General features: G+C 40.3%; 1 protein-coding gene across 2 annotated transcripts in view; it reads left to right on the top strand.

Annotated features, from left to right (window-relative positions):
* Positions 1–20753, top strand: part of CCNY (cyclin Y) — a 290053-nt gene that overhangs the window by 250164 nt on the left and 19136 nt on the right. Inside the window, exons 5-7 of one of the 2 annotated variants that reach the window (XM_037010328.2) lie at positions 2111–2146; positions 10915–10972; positions 11060–11179. In XM_037010328.2, coding sequence (XP_036866223.1) covers positions 2111–2146; positions 10915–10972; positions 11060–11179 — 214 coding nt within the window. The remainder of the gene's footprint in view (positions 1–2110; positions 2147–10914; positions 10973–11059; positions 11180–20753) is intronic. The other variant, XM_037010329.2, reaches the window with a different exon arrangement.

The following is a 20753-nucleotide window of genomic DNA, read 5'->3' as shown; positions in this document are numbered from 1 at the left end:
AGTTTTAGTGCTTTATATCTGAAGTAATGCTTTTATATGTTCCATATATTAACAATCCTGAAATGTGGCTTGAATGGTCCTAATTTCATAGACGAGGCAATGAAGGCTCTGAGAGGTGTATGAACACAAATAAAATGATGAACCCTGGGTGGTCTGACTTCCAGTCCAGCAGTAGTTTTTCTACACCAGGCTCCCTCACTGGGTAAGCAGGAACATTTTTATAATCAATCAAAGTAATTAAACTAACTGCTATACCCAAACCCCATTATGGGAAATCCTATTTAAATCTGACATTAGATTAGAGAGCAGTCATCACAGCAAGACTGTTAAATGAATAAAGAGGTAATTTCTTCTTTTTTTTCAGAGGCAACATGGTAGAATGAAAGGGCAGCACAAAACCATCACACAAGTCAAATCCTGGTTGCCTACTGTCTGAATCTGAATTTGGTCACTTATAAAATGGTGTCAGTAATACCTCCTAGTTCCATTGCTGGGCTCTTCACAGATGTGAAAGCATGTTGAAAACCAAATCATTTTATTTTTAATTATGAAGCCCTTCCACCTCAGTTATAATTCTTTCATCAGCTTTGATATTTTTTCAAGATGTTAGGAGAAAGAGAATATTTTACCATTTGCTCATGAGTGCTTTTAACAGATTAGTTGCAGTCATTTGAATGAATAAGTCTGGAAAGAGACAGGGAAGACTGTCTTTAATCCTGTGACAGAGATCAACTGATGTCATATTAAATTGTAGGTAAACACCTGAGCTGTTGAACCCCTGCGTGTATGCTCTAGTCTATAGTGGGAGCTGCTAGATAAGCTGGGGTGTGGAGGAGAAGCCCTCTACGTGCACTTCAGTGTTCTGGGCAGACAATCTGATAAAGTCAAGAGAGCTATATTCTTAAAAACTTGAAAAATAAATTTGGCTTCAATACATTTTTAAAGTAAAGCAAATATTGTGGAAAGTTCTAGACCATTTACATAAGAGGAAATTTTTTAAAGATTGGCCAGTCACCACGAGTAACCCTGCCAACTTGATGCATGATCAGAGAAAGTAGAAAACAGGTGCAGTTTTCTACCTGTCCAGTTGGAGAACATTTTTCAAAACATTGAAATTTAGTATCAGCAAAGGTAAGGTGAAACAGATGCCAGTAGGGAATAATTCCAATTATAGGATGCTTTTTTCTGATGGAAATAATATAGGCATAGGATGCACAAGTATTAATCTGTGAGGATATAATTATGGTGTGGTGTTAATGTAACTGCAAAATATTAGAAACAACTTAAACATTCCATAAGGGAATGGCTAATAAATTATTCAACTATATGATGGAATATAATCATCCATTTTAAATCATGTTTTTGAGGAATATTTTAATGGTAAGAAAAATGTTAGGGAAAGAGAGGCTGCAAACTTGTTTATTTACACACCATTTATAGATAGAAATAGATCTCTCAGGCATATAGTCTGGGCAGAGGGAGTATTTTTCCTAATACTTTGTTCCAAAATTTCTACAATGTAAATATAATGCATATTTAATCAGAAAAACATTACTTGAAAAAAATTCTGGGGAGGGGAATGCTTTCATTAAATTCAGATCTTTTTAAATGTCAAATAAAATTCTAAGGTAGGGTTTCAAATAAGAGTTACAGTACCGTTTCAGTAAGTGAATGATTAAGTTAGGCAGATTGCCAAGAGGTTATTGATTGAAGAGAAAAAATGACAGGCTGCTGTGGGTGGTGTTCACAGTTTCTGGTATTTTATAAAGGAACCAGTAATTTTCTGAATAGTGGGTAATGAGTTGGAGATTTCTAACAGTGTTAAATTTAATTTGTACCACCTGTTTTTGACATAGTGCCTATAGTTTACAAGTAAGAAATGCTTCAAATTTCAGCTAGAAGAATATAATCAGATTTAATAATTGCTGGGAACAAGTACCAGATTGATTTACATTGGAGAGTACATTTTCTTGATCAGCATTCTGAATTATATGGGACTGTTCAGAGGGATTGTTTGACTTACACTTACATATTTATAGTCAGACTGATGTCACATAAAACATCTGGATTGTGCTTATGAAACATTGAACCCCTGCATTTTATTTTACAGTGTAGCTCTTGCAATATATTATCACATCAAAAACAGGTATGTGGACAATTAATCTTGTGCTAAAAATGTCACACTTTAGCTCCAATTTTGTGTTTCTTATTTTGTTCTCATTGCTTCAGCCTTTGCATTTTATATTTACTCATATTTTCATAGACTTTTTGAAGTTAATTTACCAAAGCTTCCCAGGTAAGTGCTGAACTGCTTTTGAATCAGAGGAGACAAAATGGGTATTTATGTTTGAAGCCAGCAAAACAGAACAAAGGTTCTTGATAATGTTCAGCCTTCTCTTCACTCTTTATTTTATGTATAATTTGCTTAAATATTCTTTTACAAATTATTATTATAAAAATTTACAGTGTACAACTTTAATGTAAAAAATGTTTAATATGGTTTTAGTTTGGGACAGGAATTTTTGGTGTAAATTTTGACAAACTAATGTAGTAGAAATCCTCTCAGACTGGAGATAGTTCAGTTAATTTAAAAAGTCACTTAAAATGGGAAAAAGTCATTTAAAAAATTTACCCTAAGCAGTTTATTTCAACATAAAACATGTAAAAGTACATTCACTTGTGAATTTTTTAATGCAGTGTCAAGACTTTTCATCAAGCATGGGTTGATGATTAGGGTACTAGAGCATCTTTCTTTTTTAAGCCATACCTGCAATTCATCTTTCCATACTGTTTTTTATCAATAATGAGAAAACTTAAGCCATTTGCAAAACAGTTTTAGAATACAATCTTCAAGGTTTTGACCACACCTAATTTATAGCAAGTTTGTTTTTAGTGATTCTCTTCTGTTGAGTTTTTCCAAAGCATTATTCTTCATTTTCATGAGAACAAAGGGCATTCTCACTGCAGTCACATTTCATTGAATAATGGGAAATTTACACATGTTTTGTGAGTCTAATAACAAGTCCATCCAGAAACAAGCACAGCCACCTATGTGGCATGGCTCTCAGGGGGCAGCCACAGCACCCACAGTCTGTTGGCTGGGGACAGTTGTGTTGAGTCAGTGGAATGGCCTAGACGACAGAGCTGCCAGTGGATGGTGTTAGGGGAACAGACGCCTAGAAGCTGAAGCCTAGACGTATGCTCTGTAGTGACCCTGTTCTGGGTTGTGATTGTGATGTGTGGTTCTTCTTGTGCTGGAGAATTTTGGATTGAAGAACTTACTGTCAGATGCTGAGCTTTGGGCCTTGACCAGAACATTCCATGTGTGCAGGTTTAGTTTGCTGCCTGTCTCTCTGAGGGTAGTTCAGATTTAACAATCTGCATCTTAAATGACAGTGTAATCAGTGTAATACCATCCCTGAGACTCATGTGTGTCCTCAGACCAGTTTTGCTTTTAATCTCTAAGTGATTTCTCGGTTCTTCATGGATCCCAAAAGTTAATAGCCATAACTGATGATGATAAGAGTCACCCTTATTAAGTGCTTATGCTGGCTGCCCTGGTCAGCTCTTTTTTTTTTTTTGGTATCATTAATCTACAATTACATGACAGACATTATGTTTACTAGGCACCCCATTCACCAAGACCCCCCCAACTACCCCTTCACAGTCACTGTCTATCGGCATAGTAAGATGCTGTAAAATCGGTACTTGTGTTCTCTGTGTTGCACAGCCCTCCCCATGCTCCCCCACACTATACATGCTGATCATAATGCCCCCTTTCTTTTTCCCCACCCTTATTCCTCCCTTCCCACCCACCCTCCCCAGTCTCTTTCCCTTTGGTAACTGTTAGTCCATTCTTGGGTTCTGTGATTCTGCTGCTGTTTTTGTTCCTTCAGTTTTCCTTTTTCTTATACTCCACATATGAGTGAAATCATTTGGTACTTGTCTTTCTCCACCTGGCTTATTTCACTGAGCATAATACCCTCTAGCTCCATCCATGTTGTTGCAAATGGTAGGATCTGTTTTTTTCTTATGGCTGAGAAATATTATATTGTGTATATGTACCACATCTTCTTTATCCATTCATCTACTGACGGACACTTAGGTTGCTTCCATATCTTGGCTATCGTAAATAGTGCAGTGATAAACATAGGGGTGCATCTGTCTTTTTCAAACTGGAGTGCTGCGTTCTTGGCATAAATTCCTATAAGTGGAATTCCTGGGTCAAATGGTATTTCTATTTTGAGCATTTTGAGGAACGTCCATACTGCTTTCCACAATGGTTGAACTAATTTACATTCCCACCAGCAGTGTAGGAGGGTTCCCCTTTCTCCAGAACCTTGCCAACATTTGTTGTTTGTCTTTTGGATGGTAGCCATCCTTACTGGTGTGAGGTGATATCTCATTGTGGTTTTAATTTGCATTTCTCTGATGATAAGCGATATGGAGCATCTTTTCATGTGTCTGTTGGCCATCTTAATTTCTTCTTTAGAGAACTGTCTATTCAGCTCCTCTGCCCATTTTTTAATTGGATTGTTTGCTTTTTGTTCGTTGAGGTGCATGAGCTCTTTTATATTTTGGATGTCAACCCTCTATTGGATCTGTCATTTATGAATATATTCTCCCATACTGTAGGATACCTTTTTGTTCTATTCATGGTGTCCTTTTCACCTTGATATAGTCCCACTTGTTCATTTTTGCTTTTGTTTCCCTTGCCCAGGGAGATATGTTCAAGAAGAGGTCACTAATGTTTATGTCTAACAGATTTTTGCCTATGTTTTTTTCTAAGAGTTTTATGGTTTCATGACTTACATTCAAGTCTTTGATCCATTTTGAATTTACTTTTGTGTATGGGGTTAGACAGTGACCCAGTTTCATTCTCTTACATGTAGCTGTCCAGTTCTGCCAGTGCCATATGTTGAAGAGACTGTCATTTCTCCATTGTATGTCCATGGCTCCTTTATCGAATATTAGTTGACCATATATGTTTGGGTTAATGTTTGGAGTCTCTATTCTGTTCTATTGGTCTGTGGCTCTGGTCTTGTGCCAGTACCAAATTGTCTTGGTTACTGTGGCTTTATAGTAGAGCTTGAAGTTGGGGAGTGAGATTCCGCCCTACTTTATTCTTCCTTCTCAGGATAGCTTTGGCTAGTCAGGGTCTTTGGTGTTTCCATATGAATTTTTGAACTATTTGTTCAGTTCATTGAAGAATGCTGTTGGTAATTTGATGGGGATTGCATCAAATTTGTATATTGTGTGGGCAGGATGGCCATTTTGACAATATTAATTCTTCCTAGCCAGGAGCATGGGATGAGTTTCCATTTGTTAGTGACCTCTTTAATTTCTCTTTAGAGTGTCTTATAGTTTTCAGGGTATAGGTCTTTCACTTCCTTGGTTAGGTTTATTCCTAGGTATTTTATTCTTTTTGATGCTATTGTGAATGGAATTGTTTTCCTGATTTCTCTTCCTGTTAGTTCATTGTTAGTGTATAGGAAAGCCACAGATTTCTGTGTGTTAATTTTGTATCCTGCAACTTTGCTGAATTCTGATATTAGCTCTAGTAATTTTGGAGTGGAGTCTTTAGGTTTTTTATGTACAATATCATGTCATCTGCAAATAGTGACAATTTAACGTCTTCTTTACCAATCTGGATTCCTTGTATTTCTTTGTCTGATTGCTGTGGCTAGGACCTCCATACTATGTTGAATAACAGTGGGGAGAGTGGGCATCCCTGTCTTGTTCCCAATCTCAGAGGAAAAGCTTTCAGCTTCTCGCTGTTCAGTATGATATTGGGTGTGGGTTTATCATATATGGCCTTTATTATGTTGAGGTACTTGCCCTCTATGTGCATTTTGTTGAGAGTTTTTATCATGAATGGATGTTGAATTTTGTAGAATGCTTTTTCAGCATCTATGGAGATGATCATGTGGTTTTTGTCTTTCTTTTTGTTGATGTGGTGGATGATATTGATGGATTTTCGAATGTTGTACCATCCTTGCATCCCTGGGATGAATCCAACTTAGTCATGGTGTATGATCTTTTTGATATATTTTTGAATTCGGTTTGCTAATATTTTGTTGAGTATTTTTGCATGTATGTTCATCAGGGATATTGGTCTGTAGTTTTCTTTTTTGGTGGGGTCTTTGCCTGGTTTTAGTATTAGGGTGATGTTGGCTTCATAGAATGAGTTTGGGCTATTCCCTCCTCTTCTATTTTTTCGAAAACTTTAAGGAGAATGGGTATTATGTCTTGTCTGTATGTCTGATAAAATTCTGAGGTAAATGCGTCTGGCCCGGGGGTTTTGTTCTTGAGTAGTTTTTTGATTACTGCTTCAATTTCATTGCTGGTAATTGGTCTGTTTAGATTTTCTGTTTCTTTCTGGGTCAGTCTTGGAAGGTTGTATTTTTCTAGGAAGTTGTCCATTTCTCCTAGGTTTTCCAGCTTGTTAGCATGTAAATTTTCATAGTATTCTCTAATAATTCTTTGTATTTCTGTGGGGTCCATCATGATGTTTCCTTTCTTGTTTCTGATTCTGTTGATGTGTTTTGACTCTCTTTTTCTCTTAATAAGTCTGGCTAGAGGCTTATCTATTCTGTTTATTCTCTGGAAGAACCAGCTCTTGGTTTTATTGATTTTTTTCTATTGTTTTATTCTTCTCAATTTTATTTATTTCTTTTCTGATCTTTATTATGTCCCTCCTTCTGCTGACCATAGCCCTCATTTGTTCTTCTTTTTCCAATTTCGATAATTGTGACATTAGACTATTCATTTGGGATTGTTCTTCCTTCTTTAAATATGCCTGGATTGCTATATACTTTCCTCTTAAGACTGCTTTCGCTGCGTCCCACAGAAGTTGGGGCTTTGTGTTGTTGTTGTAATTTTTTCCCATATATTACTGGATCTCCATTTTAATTTGGTCATTGATCCATTGATTATTTAGGAGCATGTTGTTAAGCCTCCATGTGTTTGTGAGCCTTTTTGCTTTCTTTGTACAATTAATTTCTAGTTTTATACCTTTGAGGTCTGAAAAGTTGGTTGGTAGGATTTCAATCTTTTGGAATTTACTCTATTACCTAGTAGGTAATTGGAATTACCTAGTATGTGGTCTATTCTGGAGAATGTTCTATGTGCACTTGAGAAGAATGTGTATGTATCCTGTTGCTTTTGGATGTAGAGTTCTATAGATGTCTATTAGGTCCATCTGTTCTACTGTGTTGTTCAGTGCCTCTGTGTCCTTACTTATTTTCTGCCTGGTGGATCTATCCTTTGGGGTGAGTGTTGTGTTGAAGTCTCCTAAAATGAATGCATTGCATTCTATTTCTTCCTTTAGTTCTGTTAGTATTTGTTTCACATATGTTGGGGCTCCTGTATTGGGTGCATATATATTTATAATGGTTATATCCTCTTGTTGGACTGAGCCCTTATCCTTATGTAATGTCCTTCTTTATCTCTTGTTTCTTTCTTTGTTTTGAAGTCTATTGTCTGATACTAGTATTGCAGCAGCTGCTTTTTTCTCACTGTTGTTTGCATGAAATATCTTTTTCCATCCCTTGACTTTTAGTCTGTGCATGTCCTTGGGTTTGAGGTGAGTCTCTTGTAAGCAGCTTATAGATGGGTCTTGCTTTTTTATCCATTCTATTACTCTGTGTCTTTTGATTGGTGCATTATGTCCATTTACATTTAGGGTGATTATCGATAGGTATGTACTTATTGCCATTGCATTATTGAGCTGTTATATACACTGTCTGGAGATTCTTTTGTTCTCTCCCTTCTTATTCCTCCTCCTCCATTCTTCATATGTTGTGTGTTTTGTTCTGCGCTCTTTTTAGGAGTGCTCCCATCTAGAGCAGTCCCTGTAAGATGCCTTGTAGAGGTGGTTTGTGGGAGGCAAATTCCCTCACCTTTTACTTGTCTGGGAATTGTTTAATCCCTCCTTCATATTTAAATGATAATCATGCTGGATACAGTATTCTTGTTTCAAGGCCCTTCTGTTTCATTGCATTAAGTATATCATGCCATTCTCTTCTGGCCTGTAAGGTTTCTGTTGAGAAGTCTGATGATAGCCTGATGGGTTTTCCTTTGTAGGTGACCTTTTTTTTCTCTCGGTCTGCCTTTAATACTCTGTTCTTGTCTTTGATCTTTGCCATTTTAATTATTATGTGTCTTGGTGTTGCCCTCCTTGGGTCCCTTGTCATGGGAGTTCTGTGTGTTTCTGTGGTGTGAGAGGCCATTTCCTCCCCTAGTTTGGGGAAGTTTTCAGCAATTATTTCTTCAAAGACACTTTCTGTCCCTTTTTCTCTCTCTTCCTCTGGTATTCCTATGATGCGAATATTGTTCCTTTTGGATTGGTCGCACAGTTCTCTTAATATTCTTTCATTCATTCCTGGAGATCCTTTTATCTCTCTCTGCATGAGCTTCTCTGCGTTCCTGTTCTCCGTTTTCTAGTCCATTAATGGTCTCTTGCATGTCGTCCATTCTGCTTTGAAGTCCTTCCAGAGATTGTTTTATTTCTGTATTCTCCTTCCTCAGTTCTTGCATATTTCTCTGCAAGTCCATCAGCATGGTTATGACTTTTGTTTTGAATTCTTTTTCAGGAAGGTTGGTTAAATCTACCTCCCCAGATTCCTTCTCAGGAGAGGATGTCGAAGGTGTCTGAGTTAGTCTTGTCTGGATCAAATTTTTTTGCCTTTTCATGTTGATAGGTGCAGTGGTATGCTATAGATTCGTCTGTCAGCTGTGAGAGTCAAGACCTTTTCCACTTGCTCCTGGCCTTTCTTTACTGGGACAAAGGTGACCCCTAGCGGCTTTTGTTGGGCCATTGCACGTAGACTGGGTCTGTTTCTTGCCCAGCCCCTGTGGAGGAAGCTCCCTTTCTGTTGGTGTGGCCAGCCTCAGGCAGCTTCTCTGCTATGGCGGGAAGCCCGTTCGTGAGGCACTGGGTTCTTGCAGGTGTGGATGTGGTCTGGCTGTTGTCCTGTGTCTTCTGATCTCTGTTTTAGGATTAGTTGTATTTGTTGTATTTTCAAAAATATATGTTTTTGGGATGAGATTCCCACTGTCCTACTCACGCCGCCATCTTGGCTCCACCTCTGGTCAGCTTTTTAAGATGTGCATTCTCATTTAGTTTTTATAACAGCTTCATGAGGTGATTCTGGTATTATCTCCATTTTGCTGATAAAGAAACTAAGGCACAGAGGAATTAAATAATTTGCCTAAGATTACACACCTATTCACTCAAACAGTATACCACTGGGGCTTTCAATCAGTTGCAGTACTGGGTTAATGGTGACAAACTGGGCCGACAGTGAGTGAGTGGAGGTGGAATAAGTCCAGGTACAGCAGTGAGCATTTGTAAATGCATGATTAATGTACAGACTGTAAGCTGCAGGTGTTCTGGGAAGAGGCAACAGGACTGTCTGCAGACTCTGTCCGTGATAAACATATTGGCCAAGCCCCTGGAGCTGATGATAGGCCCAGGCACTGGATAGAGATGGTACTGGGAAGTGACTGGAAAATCCATGTCTGAGAGCATTTTTTTCCCCCAGAATCATGGTAGCTTCAATTGTTTATCTTATTTATATTTTTGAACTTACATTTGAAAATTTCTTCTAACGAATGTTTCTCTAAAGTGCTAAATGGTTCTTAGGGCCTTTGTGCATTGATGCAGAGTGTTGGGCAGGGCTGAGTTGCCCAAGGACGTGGGTGCAGGCCGCCTGGTCTCCCAGCGCCTTGGGAGCACAGAGGCTTTTAGTGAGATGGGCCATCAGCTGGTTCTGCATGACCAGGGCTGTTGTAAGAGTACGTGTAAACCCGGTTCACCTACAGGGCTGTCTTCATGTTTTCAGACGCACTATTCCATCCTGCTTAGTTGAGCCTTTCTTTTACACAGGTTTGTCAAAATCTTTGTTGCCTGTGGTCCTGTAGGCTGTGAAAATGGACACAGATAGCGAAGCCCAAAGCTTTAACAGTTCCCATTGTGCAAGCATAGTAATGAAAACTGAGCTGTTGTATCATGCTCCTTCTTTCTCTTATTTTCACATGGACAGCAGATTTGCAGAGTGGACCTTGTCGTGTCTGCTGGTGGGTGTGTGCTGGGGGCAGGCCTGCAGCCTCCTGTCACTCTCAGGCCTGACAGACCTGGAAACGCAGCCTGTGGAAGTTACATGCTATTACCAAAAGCAGTGGTTTCCAAATTTGGTTTTTAAAGAAATTTTTAGGCAAAACTCAAGTGTCACAAAACAGATAAAAGGAAAGCTGTTACTGGCGAGGTATGGTGGTCCCTTTCAAGGCCCAGCTGCCTGAGACACTATGCAGTGAATGCCACTGTTTCAATGATTCTGTGCATGTAAAGGCCTGGGAGCAACCAGCCACTCTTTTATAGGTTTATAGGTTATCTGGTTAGACTTTTCTATGTGTCACCTCTATTTTCCAATATAAAGTTTGTGAAACTCTTCATTAATGAAGTTGCATGTGGAAATTTTAAATTAGTCTCTAGGACACACTGAATGTTTGTCCTACCCTTGGCCTTCTTTCCTGTCAACCACAGTGTAGTGATGGTTTAAGCAGAGTATTCAGCCTTTGCTCAGAAACAAGATGTTCACAGAAATTTAAGTCACTTGCTTAAGTGTGGTTCATTTGAAAACTCAAGAAATGAAAATCTAGATGTTTATTTAAGTTAATTAAATAAAATGTGGTTCATAGCCTTTATTTCATGTGGACTATTGAAACAAAAATGATTATTGTACTCAAGAAAAACAAAGTATTACTCATGAATAATCAGTAGCATCTCTTACATTTAGCACTGCCTTCTTTTTCTTGAAATAGAGTTGAATCAAATATATATTTTTGTTTTATTTTGAATGACACTCATACATGTAGAAAGTAAAGTCCATATTCTCTTATTTTCCCCTCCAGGGACCCAGATGGAAGGATGCTCTTAGATATTTTTGATGAAAACCTTCACCCTCTTTCGGTAATCTTGTGTTTCATGATATTGTTTAATTATTTCTCTTTTGCTCCTACTGAGAGGCCAGTCATCTGAAAATATTTCCTTCCCCAGAAATCCGAAGTGCCACCAGATTATGACAAACACAACCCAGAGCAGAAGCAGATTTACCGGTTTGTTCGGACGCTGTTCAGTGCTGCTCAGCTGACAGCTGAATGTGCCATCGTCACCCTGGTGAGTCAGAAGTGGGGTGGGAGCCGGGAATGTCACCAGGCACCCTGGGAAACGACAGTCCCCTAGAAGGCTGTCTATTTTTTTTCTGGGATATAGAGTATGGATCTCCCTAAAGGAGTTGTGAAGTCTATTCCACAGTCCTCACCTAACGTCAGTTGTAAGATCACACTCAAAAACAGTAAATGTTGAACCTTTAAACACTGGAAGGACATTGCTCTAAAGGGGGATAAGAAGCGCCAGGCCCCCCTTATTTAGTGTCCAGGTTTCCTGCTTCCAACTCCCTACAAAGGTTTCAATAGCATTAATAAGGTCCGATGAACACACACATTTCTATATGAATACTGGGGGAAAAAAGGAAAGTATCGCTGCCTTCTTTTTTGTGATTTCTATGTAAATAATGTATCTGTAAGGTATTCAGACACAACATGGAGGTAATCTGCACTTTAAGACTCAGGTAAGGTAAAAATCTATAATCTTGTATTTTTAAAACTTTATGGACTATTTTAGGTCAAATTTCACTTGGGAAGTAGATTTGACAGTGGAACCCATTATCGCTGACCTGTTACATTGTGTGCAACTCCGGGAAGAAGTGAGTGCTGCCTGTGAGTGACTGTCCCAAGAGAGAGCAGAAAGTGGTTGCCCGTGGCTGCTGAGAAGAGGTGATTGCCTCGGGGCCCTTGCCGTGGCCTCCGCACTAAGGCCTGTGCTCTCCCACTCTTGCAGCAGTGCACCGGTCTGCTCACTGGTCCATCCATTTTTCATTCCTTCTCTTGTTGAACTTGCCTTGGCCTTTAATGGGTGAAACAGGCATTCAGGTAATCATTAGGTGATTCAAATGATGATAGATTCTTATGTCATGCTGAGAGGCATGTTTATTGCTCAGCTTTATTCCCCAGCTTACAAAAACATACAACAGGATTGAAATTCTGTGTAGAGAAGTTGGGAAAAAGAAAGAATCATGGATGAGATTAGTATGGAAGTTCACGCCCTGAAGGAAGATGTATTTTGAGTCTTCAGCAGAGGCATGTGGTGGGGATTTTTTTACCTTTAATTCCTAAGAAAAATTGTGACCTGAGTGTGATCTGGTAGTGTTATACTGTTTCCATTTATCAGCATGAAGAGGTTGGTGTCCTGCAGAGGATGCTGACATTTCAATGCCCCATCCCTGCACAGAGGCTGAGATAACATCTGCCTGCCTCCCCCTGTCTCTGGGGCTTACAGGAGGACTGGGCCATTCACGGCTCTGAGGTACTCTTGCAGGGATGCAGACTTGTCAGGATTGTAAGTACTGAGATCTTCATGTCCTATTAAATAAACTGGGGTTTAGATTTGCTTGTATCAGGGTATTGTTACAGCCTAAAGATGAGCAGCTTTGGGGCCCCGCCCACTGGGCCAGCACTGCAGACAGAGTCCCTGGCTGCTGCTACTCCTGTTGACTGTGAGTCGACCTGTATGCTTGTGGGCCCAGGCAGACAGATGCATTGGCTCGGAGTCAGACCCTCCTGTGACAACCCCTCCCATCTCTTGTGTCCCCTAGAATTAGAAGCAGCCATTCAGAACAGGCCTGGTCTAGTGGTGACAGATGCATTCATCTCCACTTTTCTGGGCATTCTCTTGGCATCTTGGCTTCCTGCTTGGCGGTGGGGGTGGGGAGGACAGCAGTGAGGTTTGGCCCCGCTGCCCACAAGGGACCAGACTGCAGCCTGCCTGCACAGGAGAGCTTCCAGGACCCCCAAGCCCCAGGACCTGGTTAACCCAAGGAAGACGTTTCACAGCTTAGTTAACTTTGTTGTAAAAGAGTGGTAGCATCTTAATACCACTAAGCATTTTGCTTTAGCCTTGCAGGACATGCTAGAAGCTCTCCTGCTGATTACTGATATAAAAGAAAGTTTAAAAAGCCAGTGAGGTCATGTAGTCATGAGGTTTTTAAAGAAATTTTTAAAATTCCTGTAAAGTGACCTGTAGGTCACTTCCTGCTTTGCTTTTCTCCAGGGTGCTCATCCCAGTTACCATTTTTGAGGTTTCACTCATTTTTCTTTTCTGTAATATGAGCTCCACAATTAAGTTCTTTATTTTTTTATCTACTTGTCTTTTTTGTTCACTGTAATCTGGCCTGCATTTGGTCACAGCCTGGTACATAATAAGTGTTCAATAAATAGTTATTTAATAACTATCTACTGGCTGAAGTGAATGAAGGGGGCTGATGTGCCTCCCACTTTGCCTGAAACAGAAACATTCAGTAGCTATTTGCCATAGGCTCTCTGGGAGGGTGGCAGAATCTAGCTTTGGGGACCTTGCTCAGCCAAGCCCCTGACTGAATGTTGCCTGCAAAGTTGCTCGGTGGCAGGCGGGGAGCGAGGGAGTAGGGAGGGGTGGAGAGGAGTCGGGCCTGAAGGAAAGGGGAGTGGAGAAGTGGAGATGACAAAATGAGGACTAATCAAACAAGAGGAGTTGTATTACTTGGGTGTTAATTCCTTATTTTGTCATAGTTTATTGAGATAACGCTTTATATCCCATAAAGTCACCCATTTAAAGTGAGCCTTTTTGTGGTTTTAGTATATAGTGCAACCATCCCCAAAACCACTTGTAGGCTGTTTCCATCACTCCAGAAAGAAAGAAACCCCTTACCTTTCAGCAGCCACTTCCCACCCCAAACCCCACCCTAGGCAACCACAAATCTTTATTCTCTGAAATCTGTTTTCTCTCTGTGTTTCAGATAAATGGATTAATATAATATGTCGTATTTGTGACTGCCTTCTGTTCACTTACTGTAATGTTTTCGAAGTTCATCTATGTTGTAACATGTAATGTGTATTTCACTCTTTTTTTATTGCCCAACAATAGTCCATTGTATGGCTAGGCCACATTTTGTTTATCCATCAGTTTATGGACATTTGAGTTCTTTCTGCTTTTTAGCTACTACAAATAAGGCTGCTTTGAACATTGTGTACACATCTTTGGGCATATATTTTCGTTTCTCTTGGTGTATACCTGGGAGGGGATTTGTTGGGTTGTGTGGTAACTCTGTGGTTAACTTCTTGAGGAACAGCCTGTTTGCCAGCGTGGCTGTACCATTTCACATTTCCATTGGCAATCTTTTGAGGCTTCTAAGTTTCTCCACATCACAACTTTGTCAATACTTGTTATTGTCTGTGTTTTTTATTGTAGCCATTCTAGTGGGTGTGAAGTGTTATCTCATTGTATTTTTGATTTGCATTTGCCTAATGATTAGTGGTGTTGAGCATCATTTCATGTGTTTATTGACCATCTATGTATCTTCGTTGTAGAAATGTCTATTCAAGTTCTTTGCCCTTTAAATAGGGTTGTCTTTTTTATTGTTGTATTGTAAGGGTTCTTTATATGTTCTGGGTACAAGTCTGTGTTGAATATATGATTCACAAGTATTTTCTCCTAGTCTCTGTTGTTTCACTTTCTTTAATGGCATCATTGGCAAAATAGGTTTTCATTTTCATGAAGCCCAATATATTTTTTCTTTTATCAATTATGCTTTTGGTGTTATAGCTAAGACACCACTGAATAACTCAAGGTCATGTGATTTATTCTTATGCTTTCGTTTAGTAGTTACATAATTTTAGCTCTTACATTTAGGTCTGTGACCCATTTTGAGCTAATATTTGTGAGGTAGGGGTCCAAATGTATTCTCCTGCATGGGTATATCTGGTTGTCCCAGCCCCATAGGTATGACTCCCCCAAATTTGTTCTTCTCTTTCAAGATTATTTTGGCTGTTATGTGACCCTTGCAATGAATTTTAAAATTAGCTTGTTAGTTTCCGCAAAACAAAGAAACAAAGCCCGCTGGGATTTTGCTGGTGGTCAGGCACTGAGTGTGTAGATTAGTTTGGTGAGTACTGTGCTCTTAACAATACCAAGTTTTCCAGTCCATGAACGTGTTTTTCTTCAGTTTCTTTCAACAGTTTTTATAGTTTTCAGTTTACAAGTCTTATGCTTCTTTTGTTAATTTTTTCTAGGGTTTTTATTCAGTGTCATACTGTAAGTGACATTATTTTCTTAGTTTCATTTTCAGATTGTTTATGGCTAATGTATAGGAATTGATTTATTTTTATAGATTGATCTTGTGTCCTTCCACATCACTGAACTCATTCTAGTTCTAATAGTTTATTATTAGATTTCTTAAGATTTTTACATATGCAAGGTAATGCTATTTGAAAAAGAGTTTTACTTCTTCCTTTATAATCTGGATGCTTTTTCTGTTTTTCTGGACCTGTTGCCTTGGCTAGAACCTCCAGCACAGGGCAGAATAGAAGTGCTAAGAGCACATCCTCATCTTGTCCTTGATCTTAGGGGAAAGCTTTCAGCCTCTCTCCATTAGTAGGATGGTAGCTGTGGGTGCTTCACAGATGCCGTTTGTCAAATTGAGGAGGTTCTCAAGTTCTCTTCTGGTCCTAATTTGTGGAAGGGTTTTCTTTTTTATCTTGAAAGAGTATTGGATTCTATCAAATGCTTTTTCTACATCCACTGAGATTGATATGTGGTTTTGTCCTTTAGTCTGTTGACATATTAAAGCAGCCTTCCATTCCTGGGATAAATTATCCCATATGGTCATTGCATATAATTAGGTTCATGTATTGCTGGAGTTGATTTGCTAGTATTTTGTTGAGAATTTTTGCATCTGTATTTAAAAGGGATATTGTTCTTTGACTTTCTTGTTGTATCCTTGGTTTTGGGATCAGCATACCAGTGGCCTCATAGAATGCATCGGGGAAGTGTTCCTTCCACTTCAGTTTTTCTTAAGCATTTGGGAAGGATTGGTATTAATTCTTATTTAAATGTTTGTTAGAATTTACTGAAGCCATCTTGGCCAGGACTTTTCTTTGTTGTAAGTCACATTAGCAATTCTATCTCTCTGCTTGTTACAGGTCTGTACCAATTACCCATTTCTTCTTGAGTTTACAGTGTCTTCTTAGGAGTTTGTCTGTCTCCTTTGAGCTGCCCAGTTTGTTGGCATATAGTTGTTCACAGTGTTCCCTTGTGGTTCTTCTTACATCCGTAAAGTCTGTTGTAATGCCCTGTTTTGTTTCTGCTTTTACAAATTCGAGTCTTCTCCCTCTTTTTCTTGGTTGGTGTAGTTATGGTTTGTCAATTTTATCAGTCTTGCAAAGAACCAACTTCTTATTTACTGATTTTTTTGGGTTTTTTAATTCTCTGTTTCACTTATGTTCACTCTAATCTTTTTTAATTCCTTCCTTCTGCTTGATTTACATTCAGTTTGCTTTTCTTTTTCTTCTAGTTGCTTAATGTAGAAGGTTAGGTATTGATTTGAGATCCTCCTTCTTTAATACGGGTGTTTATAGTAATAAGTCTTCCTCTAAGCTTGAGCAGCACTGTGTAAGTCTTGGTATGTTACAAGTCTTGGCAGAAAGTGTTTCTCATTTTCATAGATTTAAAAAAAAAATAAACCTTTTATTTTAGATTTACAGAAAAATTGTGAGGATAGTAGAGTTCCCATATCCTGACACACAGTATATTACCAACATCTGTAGCAATAGATTATGTGCTATAATAACATCTATGATATTTTTATTAACACATTAGTATGATCTATTTCTTATTACTAATGAATATTGATGCATCATCACTCACTGAGGCTCGCGTGCCATCCGGATTCCTCAGTTCTGGCCGTCATCCCTTTTTCCTCATGCACAATGCACAGTTGTCAAGGCTCCTTAGGCTCCTGTTGGCTCTGACAGTTTCTGAAACTTTTTTTTAACAGTGATAAAATATGCTTTTATTTACTTTGTTGAGTCAGAGGGTTGTAAAAAAATTATTGCTAATGTAGATATCAGGTGTTTCTGAGACTTTTTATTGATGATTTTGATAGTTGTGAGGAGTGCTGGGAGGTGTTTTGTAACCTGTCGCTCACATGGGATTTGTCTGCTGTTTTTCTCATGGTTAGCCTGGAATGTGTGTTTGGGGAGGAAAACCACTGAGTTGAAGCTCCATTTTCAACCATTCATGTCAAAGGTGCATACTATTGTCACAACTCATCCCTCCTGGCAGCCTCCTCAGCTGCCTGGCTGGGGCTCATCCACAGTAGAGTCAGCCTTTCTCCTGCTGTTCGTGCCATGCTCATCAGAAGGGACCCTGCACAGCCTGCACTCATGAGTGGGGAGCTGGGCTCCTTCTCCTTGGGTGGTGTGTTGTAACTAAGGAGAGTACTCGTTGTATCAGTGTATTAGGAATACCAAGTGTATCTATATGCGTTGGGTCCCAGGATGGGTGGCCTGGGTAAGGTCCAGCCATTGTCACTCAGCCCCTGCATGGCAGCCCCAGAAGTGCCTCAGGGCCTGATACTCTGACGATGAAATGGGCTGTGCAATCTGTCCATTCCGACCCTGAAGACTCCCTTTATGAGTCATTTTAATAGTTTCAAAGGAAGTCAAAAGCTGATATTCAAATGGTATCTATTCAGTGATGAATCCAAATATCTCATTCATGTGCTCCTCCAATTGCCGGGAAATAGGAGGTGGAGGTGAAGTCACTAACTGGTTGGACTCTGGGCAGTAGAGAGTCTAAGATTAGCTGATTAGCATTATTCTTTAAACTTTGGTTGAAATAATTTCAGCATCATTGGAATTATGATTCCATGGCTTGCATTTTACACCTCCCCCATGCTTTGAACAGTTTTATAATTTTCAAGCAAGCTTTGTAACTGTAACTGCTCAGTAACCTGGATTCCTAGAGACTTCTTAGGGTAGCCCTTCTCATAACCCTTCTCATAAATTTAAATCTGAAAATTTAATTGAGCAAGAGTGTCCTGTTAACAGTGGTCTAGGGATACTGTTTAGAAACAATCAATTATATATTATTTTACTTGGCAGAGAATTAAAATACCCAAGTGGGAGTTTACTGAAGAAATTGCAGCTGATCCTTGAATATAGCTTTACTGGCAAGTTCTGCTAAACTACATCTGTTAAGTGGGGCTTATTATGAACGCCTTATCTCCCAACGTAACAGCTGCCTTCCCTTGGCAATGGAGCCTGTTGGGGTACCTAATTCCTTTTGTTAGCCCTGGTGGGGTATCAGACCTGATGGATGCCTGTTAGTTTTTTCAAACATTCAGTATTATCTTAAGAATCATGTGTAAAGTAAGGAAGTAAGAAAACTGAGTTGCCACCTTTTTGCACCAAGCCAGTGAGGATCTCTTTCAGTGGGGGACACCTTTTTGCTAGCCAGCTTGTCGTATATTTAAAGGACTGGAGTCCTAGGGGTCTTGGTGAAGATTACTTCACTCCTTTTTCTGTTGTTTTAAAACTCTGGAAGTAGGTCCAGTTTTCTATTCTTAGCCAGATTTATTATCTATTTTCTGCTTCTCTGCTGGTGGAGAATGAGAAGTCATTGTCAGCCTTTGTAAAATATGCAGCTCTGAGATCCCCAGGACAGTGTCCAGCTGAAATACCTGAAGGATGAGTCTTCACACAAATAAAAATCATGGTGTAAAACATTAGCTTACTCTTTCTGCTCACGTCATGTAATAAATGCCATTAAAAACCAAAATCTTCAGAAGTTGAAGATTATTGATCTCTATTTGGTGATTTTTTTTCACCAGTGGTTGTCCCAACCAAATGCTGTTACTATTCAGAAACTCTCACAAAGGCCCATGTGGTGCATTTGAATGTCCTTCTTCATGACTTCCTGAGGCTTGTTTGAAGGTCCTCCCGACTTCCTGGCACAGCTTGAGCTCTGCCCTCCTGTGCTACAGCTGTCTCCGGGAGACTTCGTTGTTCATCAGGGCCCCTGCCTCCAAGGCAGGGACTGGGTGTCATCCTGAAACACACACTATCTGTGTAAATGCAGTTCTCTTTTCTGAATGCCATGATCTGCTCATTTGATTAGCTAAGTCCTTTACACTGGAAACCTGCCCCCCATAGCTGCCTTCAGAGCTAGAGCCCCTGTGCCTTCTGCAAGATGATGTGTCCATTGAACAAGCATGTGGGCCTGCCCTGCCCAGCACCGTGCTAGATCCTGGGCACCAGGAGCATGAGATGCCCACTGTCCTTGTCTTCATGGAACTTAGGCTTACTGGGGGAGAGACCAACAGAAGGCACCTACATGATACTGAGATAGAGGCAGCAATGGGGCAGGTGGAGGGTTACCCCGACCAACCCCTCTGGGGGGAAGGCAAGGTAGACTTGCCCTGTAATGGTTTTCTGTTTCATTACTTTTCAGGAAACTTAGGGCTTCTTGTCATAGTTTTATTGGTTATTTTTGTCTTTGCAATTTGAAGTATCTTAGTAATTTCTTCTCATGATCTTAACTTTTTCTTTTACTACAGTGACCCTGATCTGTGCTAGGGAATACCTGGTATCCAGGGTTAGCCATAGAATGCAGGCTTTTTGGATTTCAAAAATAGTTTTTTCATTAATAAAACAATGAAAACAACAATAACCTTTCTAAGCAAAAGAGCCATTTATTCATCTGTTTACTCAGTCAGCAAACAGTGAGCTCCAACCCCCTATCTTGGCAAAGCTCTGTTTCCATGGAAGAGGCTGACGAGGTCCTGCCCCCTCTCCGAACTTTCCTGGATGTTCACCATTGTACCCTGTTAACAGATAACCAGCTGGTACACACTGGCAAAGGAAGCCAGAAGAAAGAATCTGCTGCTTTGGGGAAGCACATGACTCTCCTCTGCCAGGGCTTAGGGATCAAGGGAACAATGGGAGGCTTGGGAGCAGCTGCTAGCTGGTGGTCTGCCTTTTCTTGACCTGCCGAGAGTATGCTTCCATTAAGGATATTTCTCCTCCCTGCTTCCCTGCCCTCCCTGTTCTCCCTTCTAAATACCTCCACCCTGCTGCGTCCCCTGCCCCCTCCACCTGCATAGCCCCTGTCTGAAGCGTCCTTGCTGCTCTAATTTCACTTGTGAAAGAGACCACCTCTCTTTCCTTCTCATATGCCCTGTCCACACTGGAAGCTGAATTCCAGCATGTATTAGGCACTTAGCTTTGCCGTGGAGGTTCTTCTCCAAACTATTACAAGACTTAAGGGCAGAACATAGCAGACTTTATTTATCCCTTTTCTTTGCTGCCCCTTCATCCATCTCCAGATGTTAAAACAGGAGGGACTCCCAAGGCTTCAGCCTGGCCTCTCTTTCTCTCTCTGAGCCCTTCCCCAGGTCATCCAGACTCATGGCCATGGCCAATTCTGTTTGCATGTCACACACTCAAATTTTCTATCTCACTGCTGCTTCCCTTGAGCTCAGATCTGCACGTGCACAACTTATGTAGCATCCTGCGGGATGTCTCAGACATGAAGTGTCCAGAGGCAGACTCATAATTGTCTTTCTCCTTGGTGCGCTCCGTCTTTAAGGGCCTCACCCACCCAGCTGCACAAGCTGGAAGCCACAGGCCTCCCCTGCAGCCTGCAGCCCACCTGCGCATTCTTCCTGGGGTTACTGCGATCTCTGGAGTATGACTGCTGGTCTCCACTGCCATGTCCCTGGTTTAAACACCCGTCCTCTCCTGGGGCTGCTTTGCCAACCCCTTGTCCTTTCCTGTTGGCTGTGCCCCTCCCAGCCCAGTTCCCAAGGTGCCGCCTG

Source organism: Manis javanica, chromosome 2 (genome assembly GCF_040802235.1).
Source record: "Manis javanica isolate MJ-LG chromosome 2, MJ_LKY, whole genome shotgun sequence".
In the NCBI taxonomy this organism is placed as follows: domain Eukaryota; kingdom Metazoa; phylum Chordata; class Mammalia; order Pholidota; family Manidae; genus Manis; species Manis javanica.
Note: the sequence above shows the minus strand (reverse complement) of the source record. Positions and strands in the feature narration are given on the sequence as shown.